The following is a 17,118-nucleotide window of genomic DNA, read 5'->3' on the forward strand; positions in this document are numbered from 1 at the left end:
TGGTTGAAAGCTCCAAACTTAAAGTTGAAGTGTTAACCAGCTCATAAAGATAAGTTTTGTCATAAAACTTTAATGAGGGCCTTTTTTTTCTGCTGTGAATTTCTGTGCAGGGAAAAAGACGGTGTGGAATTGACAAGAGATGAGTGTTTCAAGTATCGCTTCAAGAAAGACGGCTGCAAACATTTCCTGATAATTAATGAGGCCACAAAAGAAGACTGCGGCCACTACAAGGTTAAAACGAACGGCGGCGAGTCTATGGCTGAACTCTTGGTGCAAGGTGAGTGTCAGTCATGTGTGCTGTGTACAGTACGAACCATTTTTGTCAGTGATGAACACTCCGAGTGTACATTCTCATAACATACCAACAGTCACGCCACTCCTGGCATGCTGTCTATCTTTGGGGTGTAGTGGCTCTTGCCATTTGAACACATTCTGCCGAGGTTACTGCCAAGTAGTCCACATGCCAGCTAAAGTTAGAAGACATAAAACATATTTCACCTGAAGGGCACAAGTCTGCACAAGGGACCTGGTTCCTCTCTCTGGTCTTTGTTTTTCTGTGTTGTTCTTTTTGTGTTCGTTTAATGTCACTCTTTTTTCAAAAGGCTAAATAGAAGCTTTGTAACCATGTGGAATCAGGCAAGATCAAGCCTGATATTCGGATTATAACAAAAAAAATACTAAACACTACATTGACTCTTGTAATGCAACACTCTTGATGTTTCTCATTTGCAGCAACCTTGTCTTTCATTTGCTTCAAAAATCTTCATTATGACCATGGGGAATTTTTCATTGTCTTTATTTTACATAAAGAGTAAGTTATGGTTTTAAAGTTTGCTCTATTGCTAGATGATAGAATTGCCTCTAGTACCAAGCCACAACAGCCTGGTGATGCTGATGAAAGATCTGCACTGGGCCCCTCAAATATTTGTAAGTCTGATTCTTAGTCAGATTTGATGTTCTATTTCAATAAAAAGATGGCTTTTAGTGTATTATAGACATGACATGTTTTGCTCGGGAAGGTTTAAGGTGGATAAATATGCTTAATTTCAATCCACAGGTGATCAAAAAATGATGGATGGGGACAGTTCAAACTCATCCATACACGGACGTAGGCAAAATATAAACCCCAGCTAGTTTCACCCTCTTTTTTTTTTAACCAACCGGTAACTTCATCTTTTTACCATAAGCTCACAGTGCAGAAGTATTCATGAACCCCCCCCAAAAAAAACATCATGTGAAAGCCATCAACGTTTGACTACAATTTGACCTTTTCTTGTAGAAGTTATAATTTATATTGAATATATATATACTCTAAATTTGCATATACACTGATGTGTGATATATGTGTCTGTGTGTGTGTGTGTGTGTGTGTGTGTGTGTGTGTGTGTGTGTGTGTGTGTGTCTGTGTGTGTGTGTGTGTGTGTCAGCCCAACACCTCAGTCCTCGGAAGAACTTCCATTATAGTGCTATAACCACCTTATTTGCCGTCCCTGGCAGCGAGCTGATGAGGAACTCCTGTATAACCTTTACAAGAAGCGTGGTGTGAGTCATCCTGCGCAGATGACAATTTCTTAGGGATACCTTTAATAACTCCCTTGTACATTATTTCTTGTGGTATACAGTAATAGCCTGAAGCTCATTCATCTGGTCTTCATATCCTCCCACTTCATAGTCTGTCCTAAATCCAATTAACTATTCTCCTTGTGCTTGTTGCTAAGATATACAACGCACAAAGGCTTTACACATAATGAACCCCTCACGCTCGAAACATATTATCACTAAATTATTCTCACATAGAATAGCTGCATCTGATTTTTTTTATTATAATATCATCATACATCATCATCTTATTGCATTTTATTTCACCGTCTCGTACAGTAGCACCTCCTCTGAAGTCTGAAGGCCTCGATAGTTTACACAATCTGAACCCTGAGCTTTTGTTTTCTCTGATCGGGTAGAGAAAGACCTGGAGGTCTACCAGAGCATTGCAGACCTCACAGTGAAGGCAAAGGATGAGGCGGTGTTTAAGTGTGAGGTGTCGGATGAGAACGTGAGAGGAACCTGGTACAAGAATGGTGCAGAAGTCAAGCCGGATGCCAGAATAAATATCTCACATATTGGCAGGTGAGGACACTTTTACACACGTGTTAAATATGCTGCACATATCCCATGACAACATGAACTGAAAACCTTTTGACATTTTTTAGGATCCACAAACTGACCATTGATGAGGTCAAACCAGAGGATGAGGGAGACTACACTTTTGTGCCAGATGGCCATGCTTTCAACCTCTCTGCTAAACTCAACTTCCTGGGTAATATTGATGCTTTTTGCTTTTACACTTAAAAATTTACATTTTTCATAGTTTCACAAGCTAAAGATTTCTAACACCCTTTTTTTCCTTTGTGTCCTAGAGGTGAAGATTGATTATGTGCCACGCCAAGGTACCACAAACTTAATCTCTTGTTAAAAACCAGATCAAATGCAAGGGTCTATTTATTTTAAACATTTCTCTTTTCCTTTTACAAGATCCTCCGAAGATCCACCTGGACTGTATGGGTCGCACCACTGAGTCAACCATCGTGGTGGTGGCTGGCAACAAACTGCGTTTGGATGTCCCCATCACTGGAGACCCTGCTCCCACAGTGGTCTGGACCAAAGGAGAGAAGGTAAAAAAGACTTGTGTTATTAATCAGCTATTACCGATCGTCTGACACATAATGTCTTGTAGGTATGATCTGAAATCTGAGGCTTGCTGTGAAAGCAAAGCTTAATTCCCAATCCAATCCAATTAAACTTGGAAGCCTTACTAATGCTGCAGTGAAAAATTCAATATTTTAGATAGAATTAGATATTTAAACAACATGTAGTGCAGTTCCAATAAAGTACAAGCTGAGGTGACTACTCTCCTTTCACTACAATTTTAAGCCGTACATGGCTCTAAAATTCCAGTATATAATGTATATAGTACATAACATAGAATTGATTTGAACATATCATCACCATTGTCACAGATACCCCATCCAGCTATTTGAGTCAATATCGGTCTGAAATCTGATATCACTCTGATATCACTACTCTAGACTAACTGATTCTACGATAACTAATGCATTCCTCCCTGCTAATACATGTGGCTTGAATACTGAGATGTTTAAACGAGGATGAAGTAGTGCAAAGCTAATAACAGCTTTATTAAATGATTCCACCCTGCTTGCTGTTTCTTTGAGTTGAGGAGACAGAGAGGTGCACATGCCCTCTCTGCTCTCTTCGACTTTTACGGCTTTGCTCTGCTCAAACGCAGGCTAGTTCTATAAAACCTGATGGAGAAGAGAAAGAAGGTCCAACATCCTCTTGGACCCTGAAGGAGGGTGAAGTAAGCGTGCATGTCCCGAATGAGTATATGACTGTTTGTAGTAGATTGAAATCCAAGTCTGTCGACAGCATATTTAACCCATGTGTGTCTTTTGACAATAAGCTAACCAACTCTTTGTCCTTAAATCTAAAGTAAACGATATGCTCACCTGTCGTGTGTTGGATGTACAAATACAGCCTGTAGAGAAGTTACAGTCTATGTGCATTTCACTTTATGTTAACTTGCAAATGTGTCGATCGTAGCATTGACTGAACGGGTTATGTGTTATATTGATTTACTGCTTTACAACCCTGGATAAAGAACCGGCTGCAGCAGTAACAATCACTAACAGATGCAGGCAAATACATGAAAAACAGCTTCTCTAGTGGTCTCGATGTACATGTGTGTTTTACTTTCATGACTCACTTTTACATAGCATTAAGAGCATGTTAAAAAAAACTGCATGTGGTCAGTATCCGTCCACGTCAATAAGGTAAGAGCATGTCCAGATCTTTCTAAAGACAGACACAGATCAGAGGAAAGGGGGCAGTAAGTATGTTTTTGTACGGCAACTTTTTAAATTGACTCTGTGAAATAATCATTGGATTACATACTGAAATACATAATTATATAATCAAATAAGTAACATGATAAATATTCTGAAGATTGTCTCCTAGTCTTTCACTGATTCTTTAACTACCATCTAGTTCTCCACTATTTGAATGCTTTACATTTTGGGATGGTAAAATCAAACAGTGTGCAGTATTGGCACACTGATAGAGAAAAAGTCCACCATTTCTTACTGTCAGACTCAATAAAATACACTTCTGTAGCTGGGAAGTGGACCTTGAGTAAACAATATTTATTTCAAACTACAAGAAATGAGTACATGGACACAGCTGCCCCTTTGAGCAACTCATGAGACTTTCATTTCAGAAGCTGGTGCTGCATTTGCATGATGACATCTTGAGTTGTCTGTTCATGTCATATATTTGGCTTTTAAAAGCATGAATTGCCCAAATACTTCAATGAACTCTAAATTGGAAAGTGTTGTGTCTATCATCTCTCCAAATTTTGACAATGTTTATGTAATACAAGTATTGTACCAGCATCTTTACCTACAGAATTTGCAACAGAACTGTCTTAGAGTGGGACTCAATCCAGTTCTGCTCTGGTTCTCATTGTGTGCTGAAGGTTGTCACAGAGGGAGACAACAGGGTCCATGTTGAAACCATCAAGGGACACTGTATCTTCACCATCGAGGGGGCTGAGAGGCAGGACGAGGGGATCTACTCTGTTGTGGTTCGAAACCCTGCTGGGGAGGACACTGCAGACATCAATGTGAAAGTTGTCGGTAAGACTGAGATCCAACATAAATAAAATTAAAAAACGGTTGGGTTTTTTCTGAACACCAGTCATGTTGTCCCCCAGATGTTCCAGATCCTCCCCAGGCTCCCAGAATCCTTAGCGTGGGAGAGGACTCCTGTGTGGTTCAGTGGGACCCCCCTCTGTTTGATGGTGGACAGCCAGTTATTGGTAAAACATATCAAAATGCTTCATTTGTTTTAATTATTTGTATGTCTTCTCCCCTTTTATTGTTCTAACTAGACAACATTTTAATTCTAAGGCTACGTGCTGGAGAGAAAGAAGAAGAAGAGCTACAGGTGGATGAGACTGAACTTTGACCCTTATTCTGAAACAACCTATGAAGCCAGGCGGATGATTGAAGGAATGGAGTACGAGATGCGAATCTATGCTGTCAACGGCATCGGCATGTCTCGTCACAGTCCAGCCTCACAGCCATTTGTGCCAGTTGGTGAGTCTTTACCAACATGTTTATAAAAGCTCCTATCAATCTTTGTGCATTCAATGAATCATTTACTCCACTGTATATTCAATGAAAAGAGCTGTTTATTTTTGAAACTCTCCCATAATAGAGATCATGCAGTTATAGATAAAATGAAAACAAAAAAAAAGGTATATTGTGGTTCACTTGCCACAATACAGTAACATAAGGATGATGATTGATCTGGATCAGCGATAGTAGAGGGCGATGAAGATGACATTTCAGTCTTTTGAGGAGTCCGGGGTTGTTTCATGCCTGGTTGGCTCAGACTGAGGTGTCCCTCTGGTCAGGGTGCCTGGTTGATTTGAGGTCACGACAGGACGGGGTCATGCTTGTTGTAATTCTAGAAGCCTGTGGATTGTCTGTGTAACAAAAATATGTGTTGCACATACGATCACATCCGAACCACAGGTCATTTCTGAGTAATGTCAGTCACAATGGTGTGTATGTTTGTTACATCACCACACGGACAAGGTGATGAGGAAATAGCACACTCGAGTCCTACAGTGTTGCTTGTTTAAGAAGGGTTGCTGCGGCTCAGGTAGAGCAGGGTTGATGATTTGATCCTCGACACTAAACCTCTATCGTTCCTGATGGTTAAAAGAGCACCACATTACACACCGTTGCACTCATACAGCATAACATTGTTGGACTCTCAAATCAACAGTTTTTGAAAAAGGATCAGAATCGATGCAGCATAACTAGAGATATTGTCCTTTCATTATATGCATCAAAACCTGGCACTTACATTACCCAAAATGCAACTTGATCCCCTACAGCTTGGTCGGAGATTCAGGTGTGTTATGGAATTAGCCGCTCATGTAGCAGAGATGCAGAGGGGGCTACAGAGGTCTGATAAGCTCATTTTTTGTCGATCTCTGCATTAACAGATTTTTTCATTTTTAAACTTTTAGTATTCAGCCCCCCCCGACTAATGGTGATGCAAGTGACATCAATGTATCTTCACACAGCTCCCTCTGGAGTCACAAAAAGCTTTTCACATTTGCAGTACTATTCCACAAGACCTACAAACAGGCTTTGCTGTATAAAGCAGAGATCCCCTTTAAGTACCTGGTATGATCTCTCCACTGCCATCAGTGTTTGAGCATGCATGGGTGAATGATGCCCCTTCATAAAAGCAGTGCTCGCAGCTCAAATAACCTCTCCTCTCTAACATAGCATTCACAGCATTACATCCATGTAGAAGCTGAACAGTCCTGAACAATTATGCAACTACCCATACCACATGGTCATTTGCAAACCATTTTCTGAATTGTGATCAAATTCTTAATGAAATCAAAGCACAACCACACAGTCTTGATTAAGCAGGTTAACTGTTTTTGAATGTTAAACTCTTAATAGATAATAATAATAAGATGTTTGATACATTTGAATTGATGCTTATTTAGTCATTAATATTTCTTTTTGAGAATTAATGAAGATTTAAAGCCAAAAGGCTTCAGGTCCTTGTCAATGAAGAGTTTACATTTTTGAGCTATAATTCTCTTATGTTTATTCATCTTCTTAATTCAAAGACAGTATGCTCTGCAGCCAGCAACAGTAACTTACAACAATGTGGACATCTTCATGTTGGGACTGATCATACAAACATGAGTGGACCAAAGTAGGATGTAAGAGTCAGACTGCTATGTTGTTTCACTTCCTTGCATATCAATTGCTGAGTAAATTGTAGATGAGTGTCATGATCCAGAGATCTGTGTCCAGTCTAATAAGATGTACTACCTTACTATCCTGGCAGTAACCTTTATGGCAGAGGCTAAGGTTTGGATTGTCTCCTAGTTTTCACTGATTCTTTAACTACCATCTAGTTCTCCACTATTTGATTTAAGAGGGAACATCACTGTGTCCAGATGGCCACTTGCGTGTAAGACAGCCTATTAGGAAACTATCCATGGCATCCCTTTCTATAAATAATGTCCTGGAAGCGATCGTCTCTGTTTGGACCAGCTGCTTAACACAGAGGGATTCATGCTACTGTGGAGGCTGCTCCAGAGGAAGCATTGTTGTCACTACAGCCAAGAGAAAAGGATACCTTATGTGTGTGAGAGAGACCATAGGTTAGAGCAAGGTATCTGGCAGACGAGGCGGACACACACCACCGTCAGCTTCAATCAGCTGCAGGACTGCTAAACACAGAGAAAGGATGACAAAACCTAAACTTCCAAAGACAGCTGAGAAGAAGCCAGTGGAAGAAGAGAAACGTGTAGAAGAAGAAAGACATGCTCCATTGGAGGCACCAGCAGAGGTGGAAGACAGACAGCATGAGACAGAGAAACCTCCACCTACTGAGGTAGAACAGGAACCAGAAGCCAGCAGTGAACCACCACCAGCAGCCTCCCCTGCAGAGGCAGCCCTCAGTAGGGAAGAGGGTGTAACTCCAACAGAAAGTCCCCCGGAAGAGGTGACCCCTGTGGAGCCCGTTCCTGCTGCTGAACCAGAGCCAGAGCCGCAACCTGTTGGTAGTAGGCATTATTCATTTTAAGATGTTGCGTTTCATGAAGGTTTTTAGAATTAAAAAGGAAAGTAATTTTGTTTACATGACAGTATTGGGGAAAATTGGCGGCATAATACAGCAGCTCATTTTTTCATTGGAGTACATGTTTGAAAGTGTTTCGACATCATGCTGATGACAATTTGCTTTTCAAACACATCTGAACGAGATTCTTACTCTGCACTCTGCAGCTTTGTCCAGACGACCCTGAGCTACTTTTGAAACAATCCCTGCTGCTGTGACTTTCTACCCACAAGCAAGCCCTTGACCTCTGACAGTGTTCCCATGATTTGCTTGCACTGAACACTTAGCCTCTGCCCTATGACATGGAGTCCTGGCTTAAGCACGACAAGACCGCAACTAAAATTGATCACCTTTCATTTAGATCACAAGTTGTCAGGAAGTTGTTGCAACAACATGGAAACATATTGTTGACTAAATATTTCCTTGGAACGAGAAGATGTTCCAGTCTGTTGTCATTTGGAGGATTCTTTACTTGTGTTTGTTACTTACCCAAAATGATCATACTTCCATATTTAGGATGTCTTGGCAGTGAATTTTTACACAAAAATACATGAATCTACTTGTTGGTGGAGGTCACTGCCCCAGATGCTAAAGTAGCCATTTAATTTACTGTGTTTGACATGATGAATCAGTAGTAATAGTTTCAATTTTTCATTAGGCTTTAGTCTGTGTAAAATGATTTATGTTTATAAGCAGTCAATTATTCATCCTTTCTCAGACTCCATAAATCTTCCTGACCTCTACAGTTTTACAACAGAAAAAAATGATGCTTGCAAATGACAGACTAGACCATAAATGTCAATGCTTAACACTGTAATAATAATATTGCTTTGTCATTTCCTTTTCTTTTTTAAGACAACGCCTTTTAGTCTTTGCAGCTAAAACTTGTTGTGGCTCTGGCTGTTTGCTTTTGGCACTTCTGTGGTGAAAGCAATGTGTGGGACGTAGCTGATAAACCAAAGTATTTTAATGCAAATTGAAATCATGTTATTTAATCCCTGCGGGACAGAAACTACAGCAGGCACTTAGACTTTAGCTCTGTTGTGAACTCCAGGTCAGTCAGACAGCTCATCTTTCCCGCGATGACGTACACAAGCTCACAGACTAACAGTCTGTTTTGATAACTGATAACAAAACCATAAGTATCTGATATTGTTTTGATGTTATAGGAATAATGATATTTTCCAGAATCAGGCAGTCTGTTGTTAGATTATATATGTACTTAAATCCATCCATCTATCCATCTACCCAATCGGTGGCCAGTTCACAATGGTAATGAATTAAATGTAAAGTGGAACTGGTTTCTCACACAACCAGTTACTACAGGTTCAGGATTGTTAACATTTTTGATGCATAACATAAACTGTAGCAAAGCCAATGATTTCCATAACAATATATGACCATCAGCTACAGTACCTTACAACCATACTTACAATAACTTCAAATTTGAGATTATATGGACAGAAACACTCGGCACCAGGTTTATATAGCTACATACACAAACTCATGCATTCTGCATTCTGTTGCCCATAGGTAAGTTAAAATTCAATGGGAGGTGTAGAGCCACCAAAAATGTACGTTAATGCTTTATTCCACTTTAAAACAACTTGATGCAGTGTTTTTAATTAGCTAATTCCTGATCGTCCACTTGTTCAGTAATTGATTTTGTATTTATTTCTTATTTCTCTAATGCTCTAACTGACTAACAGAGCCATTTATCTGCCCTCTTCCTCACTCTCAGCCCCCACAAGTGAGCCCATCGGACTCTGCCTGGAGGACATCAGTGACACTTCCATCTCGCTGAAGTGGCGGCCGCCAGAGAGGATTGGCTCAGCTGAACTCGAGGGTTATGGGGTTGAGTACTGCAAGGAGGGCAGTAAGTGCTGGAGCCAACCGCCTTCATGCTTTTGATAAGGAGCATTTTTTTTTATAGCATATATCAATCAGTTAATCATAGTGAAGAGCAGCAACTGTGAACTCCACATATCGGAACAGCCCTCACAGGACAGGCAGATTACTACAAACTGTTATCAGTTAGGAGAAGAATGAGAAAATATCTGACAGAAGGCATCCCGCCAGCCGAATGGTTAAGGTTTAAACAACACAAATGTAACATACCCTGTTGCATATTTCATTAGTTTATCTATCACTTTGTGTCATGCCTGTCTCTATACTAACAGCTTTCCAATATGGCCACCAATGCACCCCAAAAAATATTTGAAAAAACAAAACATCTGTGACAGCAGTTTATCAAATTAAATTGTATTGTATGTATGCATCTATGATACAATTTACAGCGTGATCATTTTAACTGGACAATTTAAGTTGTTTTCTTGTTAGATGAAACAAGTAAAAAGTAACATGTAAACAATTGTTGTGTTTTCATGCTTTTTTCAAAATGTCAGTTTAGATGTCTGCATGATACCTTTTCTTTAAATGTTTTGCTTAAGGTACCGTCAGCTTGGTGAATATATGATCACATTAACCTTTTGAATGACTGGAATTATATTTATATCTGTTATTTGCGTCATGAACTGTTGTTTCCCTTGTTGCGTGTTTCCTGGTCACAGCGGATGAATGGATACCAGCCATGCAGGGTCTGACTGACCGGACATCAATGGTCATCAAAAATCTCACCACCGGAGACAAGCTGCAGTTCCGTGTGCGGGCCTACAACATGGCAGGACCCAGTGCTCCCAACTCTCTGGCTCAGCCTGTCACCATCAGAGAGATAATGCGTGAGGATTTATAGATTTGAGGACTTTTGTCAACCAATACATCTCCTATAACCAAATAATTACTTTGATTCAAATTCACCCTTGAGTCTTGAGTTTTCCCCATTTTTAAGTTCCCGTCATTCCTCTTATTGTTTTTTTTCTTTCACAGAACGCCCTAAGATTTGGATCCCTAGAAATCTCCGCCAGACTCTCGTCAAGCAAGTTGGAGACACTGTCAACCTTGTGATTCATTTCCAGGTGCAGTAAACAGTGTATCTTCTTGAATCATCATACAAACACCAAGGGGCCTTACTCATGTCTTTATACAGTGTAAACACCAGAGTGAAACATAAACCAGGCACGAAGACTGAGTAACTATTTACTTAGGAAACAAAATTAACCAGTAACTTGGGTAAGTTTGGAAGAAGCAAAATTGGGATCATACCAAAAAAAACATTATTATATTAACTGGAATGATGTTGATACTTATTTCATTTGGCTTTGTATGTATATGTTCCGCAAAGAGGTTGTCATGTTGTATTTTTGATTTTTGTCCTCAAAATCTTCAAAAGAGGACAGTAAGATTGTCTTTGTAATGTTACTGTGGATAACACTGTTGAAGTGAAATGCAGCACAAGACAGATTACACACCAAAAAACAAAAAATGGGTGTATCTGTAGGGATCAAAGACACCTTCAGTGTTCTTAGATCCTTACTAGAAGTGAACAATTGAGTTTGTTCTGAAGGTGACGCCAAAGCAAAGGCCATGTTATTATTACCTAGCATGTTAACATGCTAATATAGTCACGCTTACTTTCATATTAATATGAATCTCTGAATGATTAATTAGGCCAGGGGAAATCCTGACCTGTTGGTTGCAATATAAGGAAGGTCAGTCATTATGTTTGTACCAGATTTCATGGCCAATCTATCCAAAAGTTTAGATGTTTCACTAAGGACCAAGATAATGTGGTGCCAAGACTACATACATGTTTCTACGGCATGTAGATACATGTTTGAAATCTTCTGTAATTTGCGACCTGAAACATAGCATTTTGAACCCTTCCATTGTTTTCTCTGGTCGTGCAGGGTAAGCCAAGGCCGAAGGTCACATGGAGCAAAGATGGGGAGCCTCTGAGCCCCACGTTCGCTAATGTGAGGAACAGCGAAATGGATACGATCCTCTTCATTCGCAAGACAGAGAGAAAACACTCTGGGAAGTATGATCTCCAGGTGCAGATTGAGAATATAGAAGATACAGCAAGTATCACACTGCAGGTTGTTGGTAAGCAGGACTGAACTTAGAGCTTGTTGAGGGTATATTAACTAGGGTATTATTATTGGGAATAAATATCTATTGTATGCAGTTACTCACAATGCTTATTTCTCCACTGTAGACCTCCCAGGGCCCCCTATGGCACTGAAAATCGTAGATATCTGGGGCTTTAATGTGGCACTAGAGTGGAAGCCACCGAAGGACAATGGTAACTGTGAAATAACCGGTTACACCATTCAGAAAGCTGAAAAGAAGACGATGGTGAGACTATACACACTTAAATGCTAGCAGCAGAGCTTACATTTATATAACATTTAAATGAAACTGATGTTTTATGCTATTGAAATCACTATAACAATTAGCCAGAAGAAACACTCTAAAACAATATTTTCAAAGGACATTAGAGGTCTTTTCGAGTAGAAAATGTTAGACCCAAGTTAAAAAGGTTGGGTTAAAGACCACAATTATTGAAAGTAATTCACTAGGAACCGAGTGGAAAAACATAAAGTGAAGGTGTTCTCAGAGGAAGGCAATGGTTGTGGTTCTTGCTCAGTGAAAATGCTACATTGCAGGCCTTTACTTTCACCTGCTAATGACCAACTGAGCTGCTGTGAAGCCACATTTGCAAACCTCCCTTTCTATTGACATGAGTGAGTGTGCCTGTACGTGTGAGGATGAATGCTGCATGGACACAGAGGGATATTTTAGCCTCCCTCGTGACACATAAATTGTAATCAGCAAATGCTGAGCATCTGTGGGTCAGGAGTGATGCATTATGGGCCTGTTGGCAAGACCTCCAACTGGCACCGTCCTCCACCTCGAGCTGCCATGGACCAGTGTCGGCCAGGAATGTCCTAATCTTATCCTCGTAGCCTTGACCTGGTCCGGATTGTCTGTACAGTGACGCAGGGCCCTTGTTCTCCTGCCTGGCTCAGCTGATGGTTCATGTTTCACTGTAGTCATTATTAGATCAAATTAATTTCACTAGTTTCTCTTTATAGCAAGCTTAGGTTACCTATAACAAGTAGCTGATAGATATCAGGGATTAAAAGTATCCTATTTCATTCTGGTACCTAAATAAATACATCTAAACTGTGCACAATTCGACAGCTCCTTTAGTTCTAGGTAGATTATGAAGGTATTTTGATATATCAATGATATATCTTGAAAGTTATTGTATGATATTATTTACCATATTTCAATTGGCAAATAGTATTAGTCTCAGTACACAAATCTGATATTATTACTTATTAAAGTTGTTTTAATGTTTTTTTTACATTATAAAATAGAGAAATTAGTCCCTTATTTACAACTCTTCACTCAGCTCAGCATCAGCCTTATCCCATTTGCATTTATCATTGTACTTCAAACTTTATTTGCTTGAATGTTTTGATTTAAAGTGATTGCCATACAAGTGTTATTTTGGTTTTCAAATGTTCACAGTTTCCAAATATCAGTTACATCATCAGGTGTAGATTTATGGGAGTTAATCCAGCCCTCCATCTACGTAGATGCAGAAAGTGCTGTCAAGTGTAATTGTATACATTCGCATGTAGGAATACTAGAGCACATAAAGACGGTGTTGTAAAGGGCTGTGAAAGCAAAGCATCAATCCAAAATCCCCTATAAGTGTTTACATTGGTTGAGATCTGGTGACTGTGAAGGCAACAGCATGATTATACAAATCAACATAAAAACAATACTGAATTGGAAAATACTGACTCTGAACCATGTTTTTGTGATTCATGTGAAGGAGTGGTTTACAGTCTATGAGCAGTACAGACGAGCCAACTGCGTCGCATCAGACCTCATCATGGGGAATGAGTACGTCTTCCGAGTCTTTGCCATGAACCTTGTGGGCCTCAGCCCAGAGCCCTGCACCACAACAGACAGCGCTTACATCCAGAAAACTGGTGGGTGGTGACTGCACATTAATTACTGGTACAAAGCAGTTAAGATTCTGTTCTTCTTTTTCTTATGTCATGAAGAAAACAATATCCAATTACCCAAATTGGTTGTCTGTCTCTCTCTCAAGGTATGGAGTACAAGCCGCCCACCTACAAGGAACATGACTTCTCACAGGCTCCCAAGTTCACACATCCGTTGGTAAACCGTTCTATCATAGCAGGATACAGCACGACCCTCAGCTGCTCAGTCAGAGGCTTACCAAAGGTCAGTGGGGTCATCACATGTAATGCAAAGGACGCTTGTGATTAAATTCAATCAGATGTATTCACACCCAGAAACAAACGCCCTGTCGTTGCTATCATAACTTTTATTGTAACGAAAAATGAAGGCAATTTAAATGAAATTCTGTTAAAATAAAATCCTATTCGAGGTCCAGTTTCTAGCTAAATAAAAGCTAAATAAAAATATTTAAACATGAAAGTTCACTCCTGACTTGAGAAATAGCAAAACATTCCAAACTCAAGTTCACTCACCAGCTTTTTTCTAGAGTTTTAAACCAAACAGTTTGGAGCCAAGAAAGAACTTTCTGCTTAAATGTTTTATTATTATTCAAAAATACAGAATAATAATAACCTCCCAAACAACCCAAAACCAACAGAAACGGAACCCTCCCACACTGATACTTGTGCAGTATTGCAGATTGTGAAAAGTATTACCTGACATACTTTAATACTTTGTCCTACCTTGTTAGCCCAAAGTGACCTGGTACAAAAACAAGATCGACATCTCAAATGAAGCCAAGTACCGGATGCTCAGTAAACAAGGTGTTCTGACGCTGGAGATCCGTAAACCCTGTACCTTTGATGGAGGAGTGTATATGTGCAAAGCAGTCAACGACTCTGGAGAAGACATAGTGGAGTGTAAACTGGAGGTCCGCTGTAAGTATCCTGCTGGAAGTTACAAAGACAGCAATGCATGTGTCCTCTTTTTATTGACTGACTTAACACTCCATTCTATCTCCAGCATCCTCATTTTCCCTTCCTTTTTGTTTCAAAAAACAAAACATGTTAAGTGTTAATGTTATATCTAATAAACATGATCAACAGGCTATATTATAGCACTTCATTTTCCTACACTGGATTCTTAAAAACATATTGAGTATATGATGTTAAAATGTCCAAGTTTCCTTATTTCCAAGAAGAGTCATGGAAAGAACTATTTGTTTATGATTATAGGAAAAATAGGAATTTCCCCAAAAGAACTGCAGAATTTACTGTAAACCCAAATATATAAATAAAAAACTCTCGAAATATTCCCTTATACAGCCACAACATAGCTAGAGAAAGATAAATCAAAGTTCTAAATTCTGGTCAATTATGACGCAGTATTATGGCAACTGAAATAATCCTATTTTTTCAAGAAAGAAGTGATAATAATAATAATAAAAGGCTGTAATATTTTTAGAAAAAAAGGCATCATAGAATATCTTGTATCAAGTCATATTCACATGTTCTACAGTTATTTTGACATGAAATATCATATGATTGAATAGTTTATAACATTAGAAATATTTTTTACACAAAAATAAAATCCACAAATAATGATACAATGTTAAAATGTTTGTAGCTTCTTTTTGCTTTTGATTTTTTTTCTGCCAATTTCACCTTGTGCCATTAACTTATCAAGGCCTATGTAACTTGACTTGTTTTGTTCTTGGCCTACAGCTCAGATCATTAAAGAAGAAAAGAAGTAAAGAGGTTCGGGCTGCTGACTGAAGACATTATAATTTTTTCTCCTGCATGTTGACTGTATTGTGTCATGTGAAACTCTTCACCTGCATCACAAACTGTGATTAGCCCATATCTGCTTTATATTTTCATCACTTTCCTCCTCTGAAATCATCTTTAATATCACCATACTCGCTGTTCTGTTAGTATCATGTGTAATTCTGGGTTACTGAATTCTACACTTATTTCTGAGTAAATGTGAATAACATTCAAAGAAGGTGGAAATAATTCTGAAATTAATTTAGGATTTCCCATCTTGCGTCTCATTTATTTCAGCTGGTCTAAAGAAATGTATTGCAGTGTTTGGATTTGTTTGTGTGCTTAGATAAATCAATATAAATGCAACAAAAACACAAGTGTGAGTGATTTCATTCAATCATTTTATCAAGTAGTGTAAATATTCTACCATGTAGTAAGTATTGGTGAAGTCATTGTTTAGTATGTCATGGAAATGTTATAGTATACTAGGCTATAAAAGTCATAGTATCATATGCCGTAAAATGTCATGATATAGTATGCCATAAAGGACAACGTATTGTATATCCCAAATAAGCCATAATATAGTATGTCCTAAAAATAATCATAGTTCAGTATGTCATAAAAAGTCATGGTATAGTTTGTCATAAAATGTCATAGTATACTATATCATAAAAATGTCATGAGTGAAGGATTTCCTTCAGTCATATTATGAAGTTGGGGCATTATGTTAGTGTACTAAGTAATGGTGTACAAGTGGAGACCAGTTCCAGAAATGTCCTCCATGGTAACTGTGGCAGCCATGGAAGTCAGAAAAGAGCATAGCTGAAGTTCAGAGAGATGGATAAGAGTTGTCAAGGGCTTGGTTTTTATTGCAACAAAGCCTCCCTAAAGCCAGAGGTGTGAGCAATGTTACTAATGAGCACGCCACAGAAGGATGTGTGTGAAGGGCTGGAATAGCTATGAAGTCCTTTTACTACTGAGGCCATGTGTAAATGAAGACGAACACATGGCGCTGTTGGCCGAGCGGGAGCTGCTGTGACATCACTCGACAGTTATTCCTTTGATGCCCTCAATGTAAATATTTCCTGTGCCCTCTCAACATACAGCTGCAAAGGCTCCAGTGGGCCTTTGTACATGTCACCAGGACACTATTAACATACATGACGAATGCCTTACAGCGCCTCTACTTTAGCCAGGTGTTTTGACATTGGGCTTTCACCAAAATCCACAAATTACAAGTGAAAAGGCTTCACGGCTCAAAGCTAAACAGGACTTCTCAAATTGCATGGCTGGTTCTTTATACAATCCCCAAGGTTATTTTTCACTCATCACCAAGTTACAGCTCACTTCAAAAGTGAAGGGAGCCAGCAGTGGTGGACAACATGACTGGAGGTGAAAGGAAACTCCACTGAAAAGCACAAATAGTCTTATACTTGCTAACAGGCTTTGAAAAATGTCACCCCTGCAATGATGTCTGCATGGGCAATTTCAGCTGAAAACAGTTTAGCAAGTCTAATTGTACCCCAAGCAGTTCTCTGAGGCACAGAGGTTCTTTTAACTAAATGCTAACGTGAGCAATGGTGCAGGTGTAGAAGTGCTGAAAAACTCTACAAGTAATACTACAATTTAAAAGTCATGCAGTCAAAATGTTTCTTGAGTGAAAGTGTGAGCATCATCATATACTTAAAAGTATCAAAACTAAAAGTACTTTTGTGCA

The 17,118-nt window shown here is 39.2% G+C and overlaps 1 protein-coding gene across 1 annotated transcript in view; it reads left to right on the plus strand.

The window, feature by feature from the left end:
- mybpc3 (myosin binding protein C3) overlaps positions 1–15,582 on the plus strand; it is a 30,430-nt gene extending 14,848 nt beyond the window's left edge. Inside the window, exons 15-31 of the mRNA XM_054617356.1 lie at positions 111–277; positions 1,959–2,124; positions 2,208–2,314; positions 2,415–2,444; positions 2,530–2,669; positions 4,547–4,706; positions 4,784–4,888; positions 4,980–5,168; positions 9,476–9,610; positions 10,305–10,472; positions 10,621–10,709; positions 11,541–11,736; positions 11,849–11,988; positions 13,481–13,640; positions 13,763–13,899; positions 14,387–14,573; positions 15,360–15,582. Of these exons, the coding sequence (XP_054473331.1) occupies positions 111–277; positions 1,959–2,124; positions 2,208–2,314; positions 2,415–2,444; positions 2,530–2,669; positions 4,547–4,706; positions 4,784–4,888; positions 4,980–5,168; positions 9,476–9,610; positions 10,305–10,472; positions 10,621–10,709; positions 11,541–11,736; positions 11,849–11,988; positions 13,481–13,640; positions 13,763–13,899; positions 14,387–14,573; positions 15,360–15,388 (2,305 nt within the window). The 3' untranslated portion in view covers positions 15,389–15,582. The remainder of the gene's footprint in view (positions 1–110; positions 278–1,958; positions 2,125–2,207; positions 2,315–2,414; positions 2,445–2,529; positions 2,670–4,546; positions 4,707–4,783; positions 4,889–4,979; positions 5,169–9,475; positions 9,611–10,304; positions 10,473–10,620; positions 10,710–11,540; positions 11,737–11,848; positions 11,989–13,480; positions 13,641–13,762; positions 13,900–14,386; positions 14,574–15,359) is intronic.
- The last annotated feature ends 1,536 nt before the right edge of the window (positions 15,583–17,118 follow it).

This window comes from Anoplopoma fimbria, chromosome 2 (genome assembly GCF_027596085.1).
Source record: "Anoplopoma fimbria isolate UVic2021 breed Golden Eagle Sablefish chromosome 2, Afim_UVic_2022, whole genome shotgun sequence".
In the NCBI taxonomy this organism is placed as follows: domain Eukaryota; kingdom Metazoa; phylum Chordata; class Actinopteri; order Perciformes; family Anoplopomatidae; genus Anoplopoma; species Anoplopoma fimbria.